Source organism: Aquarana catesbeiana, linkage group LG02 (genome assembly GCF_042186555.1).
Source record: "Aquarana catesbeiana isolate 2022-GZ linkage group LG02, ASM4218655v1, whole genome shotgun sequence".
NCBI lineage: Eukaryota > Metazoa > Chordata > Amphibia > Anura > Ranidae > Aquarana > Aquarana catesbeiana.
This window is the reverse complement of record NC_133325.1, coordinates 387,746,006-387,764,028: the sequence shown is the minus strand read 5'-3', so window position 1 is coordinate 387,764,028 and position 18,023 is coordinate 387,746,006. Positions and strand designations below refer to the sequence as shown.

The 18,023-nt window shown below is 41.3% G+C and overlaps 1 protein-coding gene across 3 annotated transcripts in view; it reads left to right on the top strand.

The window, feature by feature from the left end:
• The window catches only part of REPS2 (RALBP1 associated Eps domain containing 2), a 261,119-nt gene that overhangs the window by 204,026 nt on the left and 39,070 nt on the right, over window positions 1-18,023 (top strand). For 2 of the 3 annotated variants that reach the window (XM_073615186.1, XM_073615185.1), the window contains exon 18: window positions 8,624-8,769. In XM_073615186.1, coding sequence (XP_073471287.1) covers window positions 8,624-8,769 — 146 coding nt within the window. Of the gene's footprint in view, window positions 1-8,623; window positions 8,770-18,023 lie in introns of those variants that run through there. The other variant, XR_012241643.1, reaches the window with a different exon arrangement.

Sequence of the window (18,023 nt, the reverse complement as noted above, 5' to 3'; positions counted from 1 at the left end):
TGAATGGTTATACAGTGTGTAATATGTAAAACTCTGCATAATTTGTCAGTTTTATATAAATACAAGAAGTATACTTTGATCAAATTTAAGACCATTTGGAAAGGCTTTGAAGGTAACCAAAAATGTTTGCACCAGTTTATTTTCTTTAATAGTGGTGAGTTTAACCACTTGCTTACTGGGCATTTAAACCCCCCTCCTATCCAGACCAATTTTCAGCTTTCGGCGCTGACGCACTTTGAATGACAATTGCGTGGTCATACAACACTGTACCCAAATGAAATTTTTATCATTTTTTCACCACAAATAGAGCTTTCTTTTGGTGGTATTTGATCACCTCTGCGGTTTTTACTTTTTATTAAAAAAATGTAAAAAAATGATTTTTTTTTTAAAAAAAAGTTTATTTTTTTATATTTTGTTTTAAAAAATTTTAAACGGGTAATTTTTCTCCTTCATTGATGTACGCTGATGAGGCGGCAGTGATGGGAACTGATAGGCGGCAGTGATGGGCACTGATGGGTGGCAGTGATGGGCACTGATGGGTGGCAGTGATGGGCAGCACTGGCAGATGGCACTGATTGGCACTACAGGTGGGCATTGATAGGTGGTACTTGTGGGCACTGATAGGTGGCACTTGTGGGCACTGTTAGGTGGCACTGTGGGCACTGTTAGGTGGCACTGTTAGGTGGCACTGTGGGCACTATTAGGTGGCACTGTGGGCACTATTAGGTGGCACTTTTATTGGGCACTGATGAGGCAGATGTGCCTCTTCCACTTGGGGACCGATGTCCCTCACATCCGATCCGGTGATCGGCTTTTTTTTCTACTCGCGCTGTCAGCGTGAGTAAAAAAAAAAAAAGATTACCGATCTTTTGTTTACATCATGTGATCAGCTGTCATTGGCTGACAGCTGATCACATGGTAAGGGGCCGGGACCGGCCCCTTACACAGATCGGTGATCAGCCGAGTCTCAGTGACTCGGTGATCACAACGCGCCCGGCGCGCGCCCTGTAGGGCGCGCGCAGGGAGCGTGCACAGGGGAGGACGTCATATGACGTCCTCCCGGGAATGTAGGTCCGCGCTGTAGCTGTCATTCGGCTATAGCGCGGATGCCAGGTGGTTAAAAGAGAAGTTTTGGTAAAAAAAACACCACTGATCACTTAGCTCTTGGTCTTCAAGCTGCAGAGACCCAGTGACTGTTAGTCACCAGCTCTCTTCTCTGCCCCTCCAGCATTCACTGGAGCGCTGGGCTGTGGAGGGGGCGGGAGCCAATAGCTAAGGATCTCCAGGCATGTGGGTGGATCCTGACCATATGGTCGGTATTTTTTTCAGAGCCTGGACCGGCTCTGTGACGTTTTACAAGAGTGAAGAAAGAACTGCACTCCTGTGAGCCATAGAAGTATAGCCAAATTCCTATTTTCAAAAGTAAGCTGAAGTTGAAGTTTCACTGGGTAGGAAAGCATGGTCAGCTATTTTTTTTTTTTTTTTTAACATTTTGGATAGAGTTGAGCTTAAAGGCATGTAAATGAACATACATTTTTGGTAAACACATAAAGGCCCATCAGCTATGATTCTTCATACTGGATGCCTACTATGCTATCCATGTGGGCAAGATAGATTATGGTTAGGAGAACTGTGAGACCTAGTTTATAACAGTCTTTGATGGATATGTAGGTTCAGATTACTAGCTAAACAGTAGTATAAACTGTGGAAAACTATAGCATTTGACTTCTAGAGAGAGCAAATACATGAATCAATGTACATAACAGGTAACTACACAAACACTGAACTTGAAAGCATGATAGTGGATATCTTTTTTTTTTTTCAACTTGATCTCCTTACTGAGTTATAAAAACATCTCAATATTAATAAATAAATAATATATGAACACAAAGACATTATTTACATGGGCCTCCTGCATTTATTTAATTCTAACATCGTACCAATTTATCTGGGAATTTATAGTGTTTGTTTTGCATTTATATGCAAAATATAATATGAAAAATATTTATGCATTACACACGTTTCAGTGCATTTAGAGTATCTAATCTGCCCCTGGACATGCCATTTTTTATTTTGTTCTAAATACAGTTAAACTGAATGCACCTGAACAAAGGTAAATGCACACTATGCATTATACCATTTCAAATAATTACCGGTTTAGAAATGTCCTATAAACATATATAGATGCATAAAATCCCATCTATATTATTGCCCATGTGAATGAGGCCTAATTGAATGACACTTGGTTTGCTAAATTACTGTGTATTTTAAACCACTACCATTTATGCTGACAGGGTCATACTGGCCCATTAGAGTATTCTCCCAGGGGGGCCCTGAGTATGTGACCAAAAAAAAAATACCTAGTGGGGTCTGACATTTCTACCTCTGATATCATGCCTGCCGCTGTGCCGTGTTCTCAGCTACTAGGGCCCCCTTCAGCCATGATTTTCCCATGAATGGAACACAAGTTACAGCAATGCACAGCAAGTGACCTGATTGATAGATGCCACCTATCTGTGACCTACCTTCCCCCTTAAACTGTACCTGCATTGCTAGGCAGGGATGTAAATACATCAAACAACCTGACCTCCTCCTTCCATAAGTATCCTCTGCAACCTGTATGAATAAAATTCAGCTCATGCAGACAAGACCTGGGGGCTCCAGAGCTTTCTGACCATGTGAGCCACACATTTAGGAAGTAAGAGACATGTGGCATGTCTTTATCTTGTAAGTGAAGCAGGAATGCCTACAATTATATCAATAATTGACTGACGGTTGACAATTAGCAGATTCAATCACAGGGAACAGAAAGAATGGTATAATATTTTTTGGGGTGGTCATTCACTCACTTCTGGATTGCTAATATTAGAATCTTTGCTGGTTCTCATCCTACCTATCCCTCCTCACCTTTAGCGTTACTTACAATTTTACTTCCTCCTCTCCTCTTCCTTTTTCCACCGAGGTTTCCCAAGGTTCTGTTCTTGTACCTCTCCTAGTCTCAGTCTACACCTCCTCCCGGGTCAGATGATAGCCTCCCATGTCTTTCAACCCCATTTTCATGCTGATCACATGCAAATCTATCTCTCTACCTCACAACTCACTCCATCAGTCTCCACATGCATCGCTAATTTACTAACAGACATATCAATCTGTATGTCACGCCACTTCCTCACATTCAGTCTATCCAAAACCAAGCTCATAATATTTCCTCCCCCGTGTGCCCCTTCCCCTGATTTCACTGTCAAGATCAATGACACAACTATCAACCCATCCCCGCATGCCAGAATGCTAGGTGTAATCCCAAACTCCGAACTCTCCCTTCGACCCCACATCCAATCATGCCCAAAGTGTGCCGCCTCAACCTCCATAACATTTCCAAAATACGCTCTTTCATAACCAATGATACCACAAAGATTCTAATTTACTTCCTGGTTATCTCTCACCTCAACTATTGCAACTCCCTCCTAATTGGTTTACCCTTACATAGACCCTTCCCCCCTTCAATGAATACTACTGCCAGACCTTTCCACCTTACCAACCGCTCAGTGTCTTCTACGCCTCTCTGTCAATCCCTCCACTAACTTCAGCTAACCCAACGAATGAAGTTCAAAATACTAACAAAAACTTACAAAGCCATCCACAACTTGGCCCCTAGCTACATCACTAACCTTGTCTCAAATTACCAACCAAGTCATTCTCTTAATTACTCCCAAGACCTCCTGCTCTTTAACTCTCTTGCTTGCCTCCAGGATTTTTCCTGAGCCTCTACCATCCCAAGGAACTCCTTACCCCAATCTGTCCGATTTGCCTCCTAATCTGTCCACTTTTAGGCGATCCCTGAAAACATTTCTCTTCAGTGAAGCTTATCCTGCCCCACCTTACAACTGTAATTTTATTTTCTCCATCAGCTCATCCCCCAAAGTTATTACCTTTTGTATCACTTAACCCTCCTTTTTAGATTGTAAGCTCTAGCGAGCAGAGCCCTCTGATTTCTCTTGCATTGAATTGAATTGTATTGTACCTGTACCTGTACTGTCAGCTTTCATGTTGTAAAGCACTGGTGCTATATAAATCCTGTATTATAATAATAATTCTTTGGCATAGTAAGAATCATTTTTTGGGGGGTCAGCATTTAATTTTTAAACTTGTAATGCTTGTATTTGTGCTATTTATTCATGTATAGACCACTAACGGTAAAGCCAGATCACACAAAGTGACATTGCTACACAGGACTTGCAATCTGTAGCATTGTTATCTGATGATGGTATTTTTCTGATTCAGTTTTCCAAAAACAGTATCTATTATTATTTTTCTAAAGAAACATAACCCTACACAAAATATATAAAAGATGGAATTGTTGAGAAGTAAGACCTCACCGATGTTAAATATATTACAAGTACTGTCCTGTTTGTTTTTGTAGGATTTTGTATGATTATAACTTACAGTCCGCTGCATATACAATACTTTTGGCAGTACATAAAGTACTTTTTAATCTTGCATGCACTCAAATGTCTTGTGAAAGATTTTTTGAAAGCAGAAAATCATAAAATACAGAATGAGTTCTTAAATAGACCAGGATCTTCTAGAATTCCATATCTTATGGAACACTAATAGGGATATCACCTAACTATAATGCCACGTACACACGACCGGTTTTGCCGTCGGAATAAACTTCGAAGGTTTCTCCGACGAAGACCAAGCGGCCTTGCCTCCACACGGTCAAACCAAAGTCCGACCGTCCAGAATGCGGGACGTACAGAACGTACGACGGGACTAGAAAAAGAAAGTTCAATAGACAGTAGCCAATAGCTTCTGTCTCATACTTGCTTCAGAGCATGCGTCGTTTTTGGTCCGTCTGAACAGCATACAGATGAGCAGTGTTTCCCGATAGGAATTGGTTCCATCGGAAATATTTAGAACATGTTCTATTTCTAGGTCCGTCAGAATTTTCGAAAAAAAAAGTCCGATGAGGCATACACACAATCAGAATATACGATGAAAAGCTTCCGTCTGACTTTTTCTGTCAGACATTCCGCTCGCGTGTACATGGCTTTAGTGATATTCTTGTTAAATTCACTCTCGCTACTCACTACTACTAATTCTACTCTCACTAGAGATACTTTAAATGTCTAAACTCTACATAACTAATGCCAACGTCTTGAGGAGTGCTTAATACAATGATTTCAGCTCCTTACGATTGGTCATCAATCTTATCATAATGCGTAACACTTGTTTGCTCAATTAATGATCACCCTCATAATCCTTCACAATACTTGCTTGATACTTAATTATATTTGCATAATTGTTTTAACAAATACCATACAAACTACAATTCTATTGTGCTAAGTGATGGCATCATAAATAAAGCAATATTGTTAAAGACTGTAGTTGTGTTATGTTGAAAAATTTGACAAGTTGGCCAGGTGGGCCCCAGACCTAAATTTCTCTGGTGGGCCTCAGAGTTCAGTCCACACCTGACTGTTGAGGTCCTGCAGCCTCTTCCATCTACATGTACTCAATCCAACAGCGACTGTGTTCTTCCTGATGGAGACAACAGCAGAACACAGAAGACATACATTACATAATTACTGCTGCAGCAGTCTAGTAGATCCTGTCCCCGGCCATAAGTGCTTACTACCTACTGGGATCTGTTCCTCACCAAAGTATCTAGACAATAAGGCTGCACTTCTGCTATTTTTTTCCTAATATTCAAAAGCTTTATTGTAAGTAGTGCAAACTTACAAAATCAGAATGTAGCACACTTCCCACTACCATGCCCTCTCCTGTTCACCAGTTCCCTTTTCTCCCGAACAGGGATGTGCAGTCAGAGGAAGCAGGTGAGGCATGAACATTAAAAAAAATTATCGCCTTCGAGGGTCGTTGCTCAGCAAAGTCCTACCCCACCACTGGTCAAAATTTGGGGCTCCTACGACCTATGGTTCCAGAGATACGGGGCTCCTTGTTCAGCCTGTCAGAAGCTACATACAGAGCGGTCAGTTTAAATACAAGCTGGCACACTCTGCAGCAGACTGAGAGGATGAGCTCACAGTGCCTCTCCTTACTCCTTGTCAGAAGCACTGAGCTCAATGGACAGCTTGGAGTCCTGGACCAATGGTAAGGTACCATTAGCCCAAGCTGTCCAACAAAAATGCTGCAGTGGAGGCACACCTCTCACTGCAGTGTCATAGAAGGGGGAATGTGCCTAAAAGACAAATGCTCCTTTCCAGCACAGCCCTCTTAACTACAAGGAAAAAACATGAGTTTATGGGTAGAAGATTTACCCACAATCCCATGTTTTTCCTCACACAGTTAAGAAAGAGAACGAGAATCTTCTGCTGCTGAAAAGGTACAAGCTAAATTATATATTATTATGCTATATGTTATAAGATAACCATTTATTATTTATCTATTTACTGTGAAATTACTGGTTGGAAGTTATAACGTCAAACTTCAGTAATTTGTCCATTAAGCCACCTGCTTGAGTACAGTTTTTGAAAATATAGTAAATTACCTTAAAACAATACATAATAATTTTTTGTATATTACTTACTTATGGTAATTAACCCCTTGCCACCCAGGCCAATTCTGACACTTCTCTCCTAAATGTAAAAATCATAATTTTTTTGCTAGAAAATTACTCAGAACCTCCAAACATTATATATATTGTTTTAGCAGACACTCTAGGGCAGTGTTTCTCAACCTCTCTAGTGCCGTGACCCCTTGATAAAATTTCCCAAGTTGTGGGGACCCCTAACAGTAAAATTATTTTCATAGCGTGGGTTGTCAGCACCCAAAGCAAGACAAGTAATGTGCACCCCTAACCCACGTACATTTAGCGCTCCCTGAGTCCCTTCCACTCGTACCATATTAAAACCCCTCATGGTAAATTACATCTTTCTCTTTGTTCTCCTTTCATTCCCTTTTAACCCTATCTATGCTAATTTCTTTCCCCCACCCCCCACCCCTCTCTCTAGCCTTCTTTCTTGTTCTTTCTCTTATTCTTTCTCTCCCTTTTTCTTTGTTCTTACCCTCTTTTCCTCTCCCTTACACAGATTCTCTATTTTTATTCCTTCTCTTACTCCTTGGTGGGGGGAATGGGATGAATGGCAATGCTGGTGGGGGGTGGGATCAGTGGTAGTGCTGGGGGGAGTTCTGATCAGCCAACTTAGGTGCTCTTGATCAAGGTCATCTGCTGATCTGAGAACTGTAGTGGGGACTTTTAATGGCAACTCTAATCACAGGTAGTGTTACTCACTGTGTCTCCGACTTTGTGGTGTCTTGCAGCAGTGACACCTATGCCGAAATCAGGAGATAGGATCTCCTCCAGCCCCTCCCACTTCATTCCTCACCAGTCAGCTGACCTCTAGTCTCTGCCCCCCAACCATGCTGTGAACTGAATGGGCGGCTGCGAAGAGGCTGAGCGGGCGGCTGCGGGCTCCAGGAACAGCCCAGCTGGGTGGCCACAGGCTCCAGGGACAGCCCTGCTGGGCGGCTGCAAAAAGGCTAGGAGAGCAGCATGGGCTTCAGGAACACCCCAGGATTCGGTGACACCTGGCAAATCATCATTTGACCCCCAGGTTGAGAACCACTGCCCTAGGGAATAAAATGGTGGTCATTGCAACTTTTTATGTTACATGGTATTTGCGCAGCAATTTTTCTGTATACTATGAAAGATGATGTTAGGTAAATAGATACCTAACATGTCATGCTTTAAAATTGTGCACACTTGTGGAATGGCACCAAACTTCAGTACTTAAAAATCTCCATAAGCAATGCTTTAAAATGTTTTACAGGTTACACGTTTATGACCCGTACACACGGTCAGATTTTCCGACGGAAAATGTGTGATAGGACCTTGTTGTCGGAAATTCTGACCGTGTGTAGGCTCCATCACACATTTTCCATCGGATTTTCCAACACACAAAGTTTGGGAGCAAGCTATAAAATTTTCCGACAACAAAATCCGTTGTCGGAATTTCTGATCGTGTGTACACAAATCCGACCGCACAAAGTTCCACGCATGCTCAGAATAAATAAAGAGATGAAAGCTATTGGCTACTGCCCCGTTGATAGTCCCAACGTACGTGTTTTACGTCACCGCGTTCAGAATGATCGGATTTTCTGACAACTTTGTTTGACCGTGTGTATGCAAGACAAGTTTGAGCCAACATCCGTCGGAAAAAACCCTAGGATTTTGTTGTCGGAATGTCCAATCAATGTCTGACTGTGTGTACGGGGCATTAGAGTTACAGAGGAGGTCTAGTACTAGAATTACTGCTCTTGCGCTAACATTCGTGGCGTATGTAACCTGTGTGTATCTGGCTCTGATACTAGCCAGTGCCTCACCAGACACTGACCTCACTGTGCGTCCCTGCTCCCCAATAGGGGCTTAGTCATGCAGAGCTTCATGATATGTAAAAGGCAGACAGCATATTAACATGCTTTTTTGGTTTGTCGAAGGTAACCCATGCAAAGATGGGAAGAACACACAAATTCTTCTCAAAAAAGGTCCCTCAGGGTTAACCACATACGGTATTACCCAGAAACAGTTCATGTACAAGGCATATGTTAATATATGTATGTATGTCTTTAGTGCTTATGTTTATTTTTTTTTCTTCTAAAGGAAATCGTCCTCAGCCAACCACCAACCAAACCATTACGACGAAAATTCCATCCAGAAAGCCAAGTTCTGGAAAATCATGACTTGTCTTCGGCATCAAATGTGACCTCATCAGCAGCATCTCTAAAGTCACATCCAGCCGTCCAAAAGTATGTAGGGTATAGCATAGTCTTGTACAATTCATTTTGCTTGGAGGGGGGTAGGGGGTTGGACATGAGTTCAGGCATCTATCAGATCTGCTGCATTATAAAGAAATTTGTGGTTGAGGCTAATGGACTTTAATGGAATCTGCTGCATTATAGTTTTAGTACTGTAAAAATAAACTCTGGTAATTAGCTTCTGTAGGTTGGTATTCAGCTGTGAAATATGTTATGCTTTGCCCGCTGCTGACTTTTCCAGTTCATGACACTAACCTCATCTTTTCACACTGGAGCTCCATCACAGTTCTCTTTTACCATAAATAACTGGCTTCATGCTGACCTTTCGTCTTGTGTCACCATTTGATCTGCAAATCAATCAAGTCCCTTTTGCTTTGCATGAAATGACAAATATGGGAACACTGCAGCAAGCTAAATGCCATTATTTCATTGAGAATTGTGTATTTGTAGCAGTTTCTGTTTTACTGCCTGCCTAACAATCCAATTTATGTATGAATTCTTTTGATTTCACCTAGCATGCTAAGATATGTTCTTGTGCATGGATATGCACCCAAATCTTTGAATTTATATGCATTATGAATAGCCCCTTTTTGGACGCACACCATCAAGAATGGTAGAAGTTGGTGGCTGCCCAAAGAGTCTTTTGATTCTTATATTTATATTGACAGCCACCTTGTAGAGCTGTCTATCTGTTATGCCTGAATGGCAGTGCTTAAAACTAATTGAAGTCACATAAATACATTTTCAGCCAGATAGACATTGAATAACAGTCCTCATTTCCATAGTCTAATCTAAATGTTTCTGTTTTCAAAATTTCACAGCGTAAGTATGACACTGCAGTTAAATAGGCACCAAAATTTGACTTTGTGCAGTCCATAGTCTAACAGATGTGGTCAGACATATCCTCTTTCTTCCTCACTACTAAAAGCCTGTGTGAATAAGTTGATTCTGAGAAGTGTGGCAGGTGCCTAGCTATATAGGCACAGCCCTAGAGTGGCAGGGCACGGAATGAATTTAAATAATATGTGAAATAATAACATGTGATGGTATGGAATGAAAACAGGAAAACATGGCGTGAGGCTTTAATTGTGCTTTATTATAGAGTTGTAACATCATTTTCTCCCTTAAAGCTGAGAATACTAAAATTGCATTTATATATGCTGCAGTACACATTGGCTGGTCACAACATCTGCACAGCATCAGCCAATAGGAAATCACTGCTGTCTAGGCCATATTTTAGATGCTGAACCCACTGGTTTACACTTATCCCTAGAAGCTTTAATCATTTAAACCGGGGGTTGGAAAGCCATCGATCACGATCGTCCCAGCGACCGCAGGCAGCCGAGGGGTCAATCAGGAACACAGACTCACTTACAGTCCTTCTCCCTGCCGCGCTGCCGCTCTCCTCTTCACTGCAACATGGAGAACAGGAGAAGTCACAGTACTAGACAGAGAGCGGAGGTGGGGAGCTGCTGGATCTAAATTTTTACATTAATCAGCAGGTGATTGGTTGCCGGGCGGTCTTGGCAACCAATCACCAACTTGTTGATGTAAAAAGTTAACTCCATCAGACCCCGCCCCCACCCCCTATCCAGTATTGTGACTTGTTCCATTCTCCACTCTGCTATACACCAGTGTAAACAACTTACAGGAGGATTTTGCTACTGATGGCTTGGTGCCAGATACCGCAGCATACCTTCAGAGGTCTAGTGGCATACATGCCTCGATGGGAAAGGGCTGTTTTAGTGGAAAAAGGGGCTGTATTAGTGGCAAAATGGGACCTACTCAAAATTAGGTGGGTATTAATAAAGTTATAGCTAATCGATCTGTATGTATGTGTGTGTGTGTGTGTGTGTGTGTGTGTATTATATATATATATATATTTACATACCCTGGCAGAATTTATGATTTCTTGGCCATTTTTCAGAGAATATGAATGATAACACAAAAACATTTCTTTCACTCATGTTAGTGTTTGGCTGAATCCATTTATTCTCAATCAACTGTGTTTAGTCTTTTTAAATCATAATGACAACAGAAATTACCCCAATGACCCTAATCAAAAGTGTACATACCCTGGTGAGTTTGGCCTGATTACATGCACACAAGTTGACACAAAGGGGTTTGAATGGCTATTAAAGGTAACCATCCTCACCTGTGATCTGTTTGCTTGTAATTAGCGTGTGTGTGTATAAAAGGTCAATGAGTTTCTGGACTTCTGACAGACCCTTGTATCTTTCATCCAGTGCTGCACTGACGTTTCTGGATTCTGAGTCATGGGGAATGGCCATCTCAGTCTCCTGACCTCACTATCATTGAGCCACTCTGAGGAGATCTCAAAGTGCAGTTTATGCAAGACAGCCTAAGAATTTACAGGAACTGAAGGCTTTTTGCCAATAGAAATGGGCAGCTTTACCATCTGAGAAGATAAAGAGCCCCATCCACAAATACCACAAAAGACTTCAAACTCTCATTGATGTTAAAGGGGGCAATACACAGTATTAAGAACTGGGGTATGTATTGATCAGGGTCATTTGGATAGTTTCTGTTGTCATTAAGATTTAAAAAGAGTAAACACAGTTGATTGATGGCCAAGAAATCATAAATTCTGCCAGGGTATGTAGACTTATGAGCACAATTGTGTGTGTGTATATATATATATATATATATGTGTGTGTGTGTATGTAGTACTGGCTTCTACGAAGAAGGAGCTGGGCACAAAGGGCAGGCATAGTTGGGCGCACTCTTGATGAACGCCTGTCAGAGCTCCCCAAGCTCTATTAACCCCTGCTGCACTAGAAGTGTACGGCAGCAGTGGGGGGGGGGGGGGCATTGGTGAGGAGTTGTTGTAGTAGTTGTTGTTGTAGTAAAGTGGCTGTAAAGGCTCAAGGTTTTTTACCTTCATACATTCTATGCATGAAGATAAGAAACCCTCTGTGTGAAGCAGCCTCCCGAAAACTTTTTTGAGCCCCATCGCGAACCCACAATGTGTCTTGGCTCTCCGGGGGCTCTCCCTCCTCATTGGCTGAGCCAATGGCTCCTGCTGCTGTCAATCACAGTCAGTGAGTCAATGAGGAGAGAAGGGCCAGGGCCTAGCTGCAGCTCTGTGTCTGAATGGACATGCAGAGCAGTGGCTCAGGAGCGATCCTGCTCGGGTGTCCCCACAGCATGCTGTTTGCTGTGGGGGCACTTGACAGGAGGGAGGAGCCAGGAGGGCCAGCAGGGGTCCTGAGAAGAGGAGGATTGGGGCTGCTCTGTGCAAAACCACTGCACAGAGCAGGTAAGTATAACATGTTTGTTATTAAAAAAAAAAACCTTGAATTTAATATCGCTTTGACTTTTAATTATGTGAAAATTCCACATATAAAGGTAACCTTTGCCACTTGCATACTAATTTAAGTTTAGGAAAGAAAGAACAATTTAATAAATAGCAATACCATTTTTTTCTGAGCAGAATGACTCTAAAATATTAGATTGATTTATATCGACATCCAAGTGTGCTTGCATGAAAACCCCATTAATGGGTGCCCAGAGACAATTCATTTTTCAAGTCAGGCAAAATTTGTTAATAACCTCAAAGACTTCGTCCACTGAACGTACTACAGTGTATACCCTCGCGAGGGCCGTGTTTGCCTGCACAGGGATTTCTGTGCATCCCTGTGCAGGCAGTCCCATTAACGTCAAAGCCGCTGCTTCCAATTTAACAGCCGTGCAGTTGCACAGCCCCAAGATCAAACATCGTTTGGACCATATGTTCCAGTACCCAAACCCGTATTGAATGGTGCTCAGTTAGAGAAGCCTCCATGTAGGCTTACAAATAGCTTTTATATTCTAGCTTATAAATAATTCAGTGCCCTGGCAATCTGAACACTGACATTAAATCTTCCTGCCACCCAGAACCCCTAGTACTACACCCCCTTGCAACCCTGAATCTAAACCTCTCTACCTTAACCCCAACATCCCAGGCACTGCACCTTTCTGCTCTCTAGCAACCCTCCCACTGAATACTACACCACTGCTTAAAGTGGTTGTAAACCCACTTTTTTTTTTTTTAGACTCATACCTGCAAGACAAAGGCATAATGAGCTAGTATGCGCATAATGAGCTAGTAAGCATAGCATACTAGCTCATTATGTAATACTCATCTAAGATCGAAGCCCTCGCTGCGGTGCCCGTATACCGGTCCAGTGGCCGACATCACTCCCGGGGGTTACTTCTGGGTATCGCAGCTCTGGCGCTGTGATTGGCCGAAGCCGCGATGACATCACGCTTGCACGCGGGGGCCGTCGGTAACGGGTCGTTGCTTCAGTGCGCATGTGCCAATGACATCGGTACATGCAAATACCAGGGTTATCTCCTAAACCGTGCAGGTTTAGGAGATATCCTGGGTAACTACAGGTAAGCCTAATTAAAGGCTTACCTGTAGCAAAAAATGGTCTGTAAGGGTTTACAACCACTGTAAGGGTTTACAACTATCTGCCCACTTTCCTCCTCCCTCTGGTGACATACCCGATACAGCCTATACAGGCCAGTCAGTCCTCCATTTTACTTTTATATGCTTGTTATCTATAAATAATGTGTTTGTAGGAATGAAGACATTTATGAGTCTTGTTGGGTGAAACTAGAGCTCATCAAGTTTATTGTGATAAAGGCTGATTTGGGGCATGGTCTACCATTCTCAAGGTAACCTTCAGCCAAAACAGTTAGTGAGATAAATAAATCTTTTAGACGTAGTGCACAATACTGAATATCATTCTAGAGCTGGATCTCACATTGCACATATCATGACCAGAGAATATAGCTCAGATTAAACATCCAATAAACATAAACTTGTGCCAAAAAGTAAAACGCACAAAATAACATGTTCAAAGACTTGGTGTGGGAACAGTGACTTAGAAATAGAATCCCAATAAAAAAAAATTCATTAATAGGAAATCTACCTTAAAGTGGTGTTCCTGCCAAAATTATACTTTTTAAATAAAAATACCCATATAATACACAAGCTTAATGTATTCTAGTAAAGTTAGTCTGTAAACTAAGGTCTATTTTGTTCGTTTATAGCAGTAGTTTGTTATTATATAAACTTACAGCAAGCCGTGGCCATCTTAAGTGTGGGCATCTGAAGCTAGACTGTATTTCTTCCTGGATCTCATCCTTGCAGATCTCGCACATGCTCAGTGCAGCACAAGCAGTGTAATAGGTTTGAGGTCAGGGTTTCCATAGCAACGGCAGTGTCAGAGGAAGTTGCCGCCCCTTCCCAGAAGGCATTGCAAACAGGAAATGATGCGATGAGCCACGGCTAGGGAGGAGGAAGTGAAAAATGAATACAGCAGATGTACAGTAGGTGCTGAGAAATTTTTTTTTTAAATATCCAATTCGTTTGCAGTGCACAGTTTAGTGAGGGATGCTGAAGAGTTGTAAAAGTGGGTGGAACTCTACTTTAAGCACGTTCTGTTACAAACAGTTTGGTGTTCACTCCTCCATGGTAATAGACATTGTTGACACCCACACTGACCAAATTTTATCAAATATCTCCGGACAGCCTTTGGATAAATGTCAATTTATATGAAGGAAGATCTTTATTGATGAGATCTATCCAAAAATTGGACAGTGGGGGGGATCTACCCCTTTCTATTTTAAAAACAAAGCTTTTGTAGTGTAAGAAAAATAGAAAGCGTAGTAATGTCTTCTGTGAACCCTGCAGCCCCTCCTCATAGAAATCTCAGGGAAGACAATGCACAGGGTATTTGGAAGAGACCGCTACTCCTCGGTAAACTGAGTAATATCTGGCCTAAACTGTCTAACTCTTAGGCAATTCCATACCATATGGAAAAAGTCCCCAGAGTCATAATGAAATCATGGACACGCAACAGAAGACACTCTTACCATTCTATATAATCTACTGGGAGTGTAATAAATTCTATGTACAACCCCAATTCCAAAAAAGTTGGGACATTGTGTAAAATCTACATAAAAACAGAATGCAATGATTTGCAAATATTTAAATTGATGAAAGATCTGGACTGCAGGCAAGCCCATTAAGTATCTGGACTCTTCTACTAAGAAGCCATGCTGTTGTCATAGATGCAGTATTCTGTTTAACGTTGTTCTGCTGAAATATGCAAGGCCTTCCCTGAAAAATAAGTTGTCTGGTGGATGGGAGCATATGCTGCTCTAAAAACTGGATATTTCTTTCAGCATTGATGGTGCCTTTGCAGATGTGCAAGCTGCCCATTCCATAGGTACTAATACCAAGCTTTTGAACTGGGCACTGATAAGAAGCTGGAAGTTCACAGTCCTTTTTAGTCCGGAGGATGTGGCTCCCATGGTTGCCAAAAAGAATGTCAAATTTTGATTTGTCTGACCAGAGAACAGTTTTCCACTTTGCAACAGACCATTTTAAATGAGCTTTGGCCCAGAGAAGACAGCAGCATTTTTCTCGATCATGTTCAGAAATGGCTACTTCCTTGCATGAGAGAGCTTTAACTTGCATTTTTGGATGACACTATGAACTGTGTTCATAGACAGTGATATTTGGAAGTATTCCTAAGCCCATGCAGTGATGTTCTTCACAGAATTATACCTGTTTTAATGCAGTGTCATGTGAGGACCCAAAGATCATGGGCATCCAATATTCAATTTCGGGTCTCTGTCCCTTGCGCGCAGAGATTTCTCCAGATTCTCTGAATCTTTTTATGATATTATATACTGTAAATGATGATATATTTAAAGTCTGCAATTTTACATTAAGGAACATTATTCTGGAATTGTTGGACAATTTTTAGATGCAGCTTTTCACTGATTGGCGAACCTCTGCCCATCTTTACTTTTGAGACACTAAGATGCACTTTTTACACTGAGTCATGTTACTGGCCTGTTACAGATTAACCTAATTACCGTAGTTGCAAACTGTTCTTCCAGCTCTTGTTAATACCACTTACTTTGCCAGCTTTTTGTTGCCCTGTTTCAACTGTTTTTGAGACATGTTGCTGACATCAATTTCAAAATTACCTTTTTTTTTTTCTTACATAGTGCATTTTCTCAGTTTAGACATTTGATATGTTTTCTATTTTCTATTGTGAATAACATATGGGTTTATGTTCTGTTTTTTATGTAAATTTACACAGCGTCTCAACTTTTTTGGAATTGTGTTTATAAATATTTAAGTTGTATCAGTTTGTCTCCTTGTGAGCTAACTGCTGAGATCTGATTCTCTCATTCAAAATTTTTATTGAAAACTTTCATCAGTATAGCAAAACATTGTAATAACAAATATCCCTATCCGGGAGCCAACATGGCCCTTCGGTAGGGTTTAACAAAAACAGAATTTAACAAGATAACAGTGTGTCAATGTAACAACGAATATATAACATACATCGGTGATACCCAATCCCCTGAAGGCTTGTTATAAACCATTGATCATAGCAATAGAGCGACAATAAACTCTTTGCGTGCCATAGGTCTATGAGGTTGAGCAGGGGTCGGCAGAGGATCAATGTCTGATTTTGTTCCAGTCGGTTCAAGGGAGTACACGCCGGCCACCCCAACAGGGATCACGCTGTGGTCCGTACGTGCTCCCCCTGCTCCTCATGGATTTTTTGGTCCTGCCCTCCACCTCTTCCCTGCCCCTCCATTTCAATTTATTAAGTAAATGTATGGACTGCCTAGTGACATTGTTCCAAATTATATACTGGTAGTTAGTAATAGATGACTGTGATTATATGGCATGCAAGATACGCTAACCAAAAACAAGGTGCAGGGGAAAGAAACTGTAAGTGAACTTCACTTTTAATAAACAAAGCCGTTCAGGGGATAAGTAGGCTGAGCTCCACATGCCCTGAGAAGTCATCTTGTTGCCATAATAGGTAGTAAGGGAAGAGAGTAATAGTAAAGAAAGAGGAAGAGAAAGAGAAAGTGCATCTGTGATGTGATTATCAAAGAACAGCGGAGGAGGGAACCCAGTACTTGAATCAATCGTTGAAGGGAGTCAAGTGGCGCGGATATAGGGGAACCTTGATGTAGCGAGCCCAAGGCTCCCAAGTTGCTTCAAACTTGGGCACTCTGTCTAATAATTTTGCAGTGATTTGTTCTTGGGTCATTATCCAAGAAATGTTCTGCTTATCGACTATCAAAGATACCTTGTTTGTTTTCCACGCCTTTGCAACGGTAAGTTTTGCTCCTAGGAGCATAAAGAAAAAAAGATTATTAGTGTGTTTGGGGACACCTTCTATTCCGTGGTTCAATAATCCAACAGTGGGGGTTTGTGGAATTCCAATTCCTGTAACTTCCATACCAGGTGGAAAAATCTGTTCTCAACTACATCCTCCCAGATATCATCATCTATTGGGGAAATATTAATTTGACTACATGTGAGATAACCACTGAGATTTGGTTCTCAACTACATCCACCCAGATATTATCATCTATTGGGGAAATATCAATTTGCCATTAAGATTTTATTTTCTCGATCCTCGATGAAGACAAATAGACTAATGCCAAATAGTATCTAAAGACAAGTATGGAATGATCCTTCTTAATCAATAGGCTTTCTACCTTAGCTTTTGTAATGACACATCCCTCAACACAAATTGTGTAGCAACCGCTTGAAGCAGTTGCATACTGTATAGGTAAATAAATATGTATCCAGAATCCTGAATTCTTCCGTAATAGTTTTGAATGTTTTAAAGGTATGATTCAAGAAGAGTTGATGTGCATATTTAAGATTATGACTCGTCCACCTCTCCATATTTGATAATTTTATATAATTCCACCATAAATGGGTTATACCACAGGGGTACATTTGGAGAGCCAGTGAGGCGAGGATTATCCAATTCGTGTCTACAGATTTGAAAGATCTTATAAGATAATTTTAATATACCTGCTCCCGTCCTGAGAAAGGGACCACTTCTATAGAGGAAGATAGTTAATGCTGCGAACGATTGCATAACTGCCGCTTGCATGATAAACTGGGGCATTAAGTAGAACATACTGGAAGCATGGGAAAATATCATTTTAAATAGATTGATCCTACCCATAAGGTTTAAAGGTAGTTTAGACCACGTACCAAGACAGTCTTTTATTCTCTGTGTAAGAGGGTAGGTATTTTTATCAATATAGAAGTCTAGGGGCGATTGAATTTCAAATTCCTAAATAAAAAAAATTGGAGACTATTAAAAGAGAAGCATCCAGAGGCACATATGTAGAATCTGTGAATATTGAAATAAAGGATGAGGCGCTATAAATGT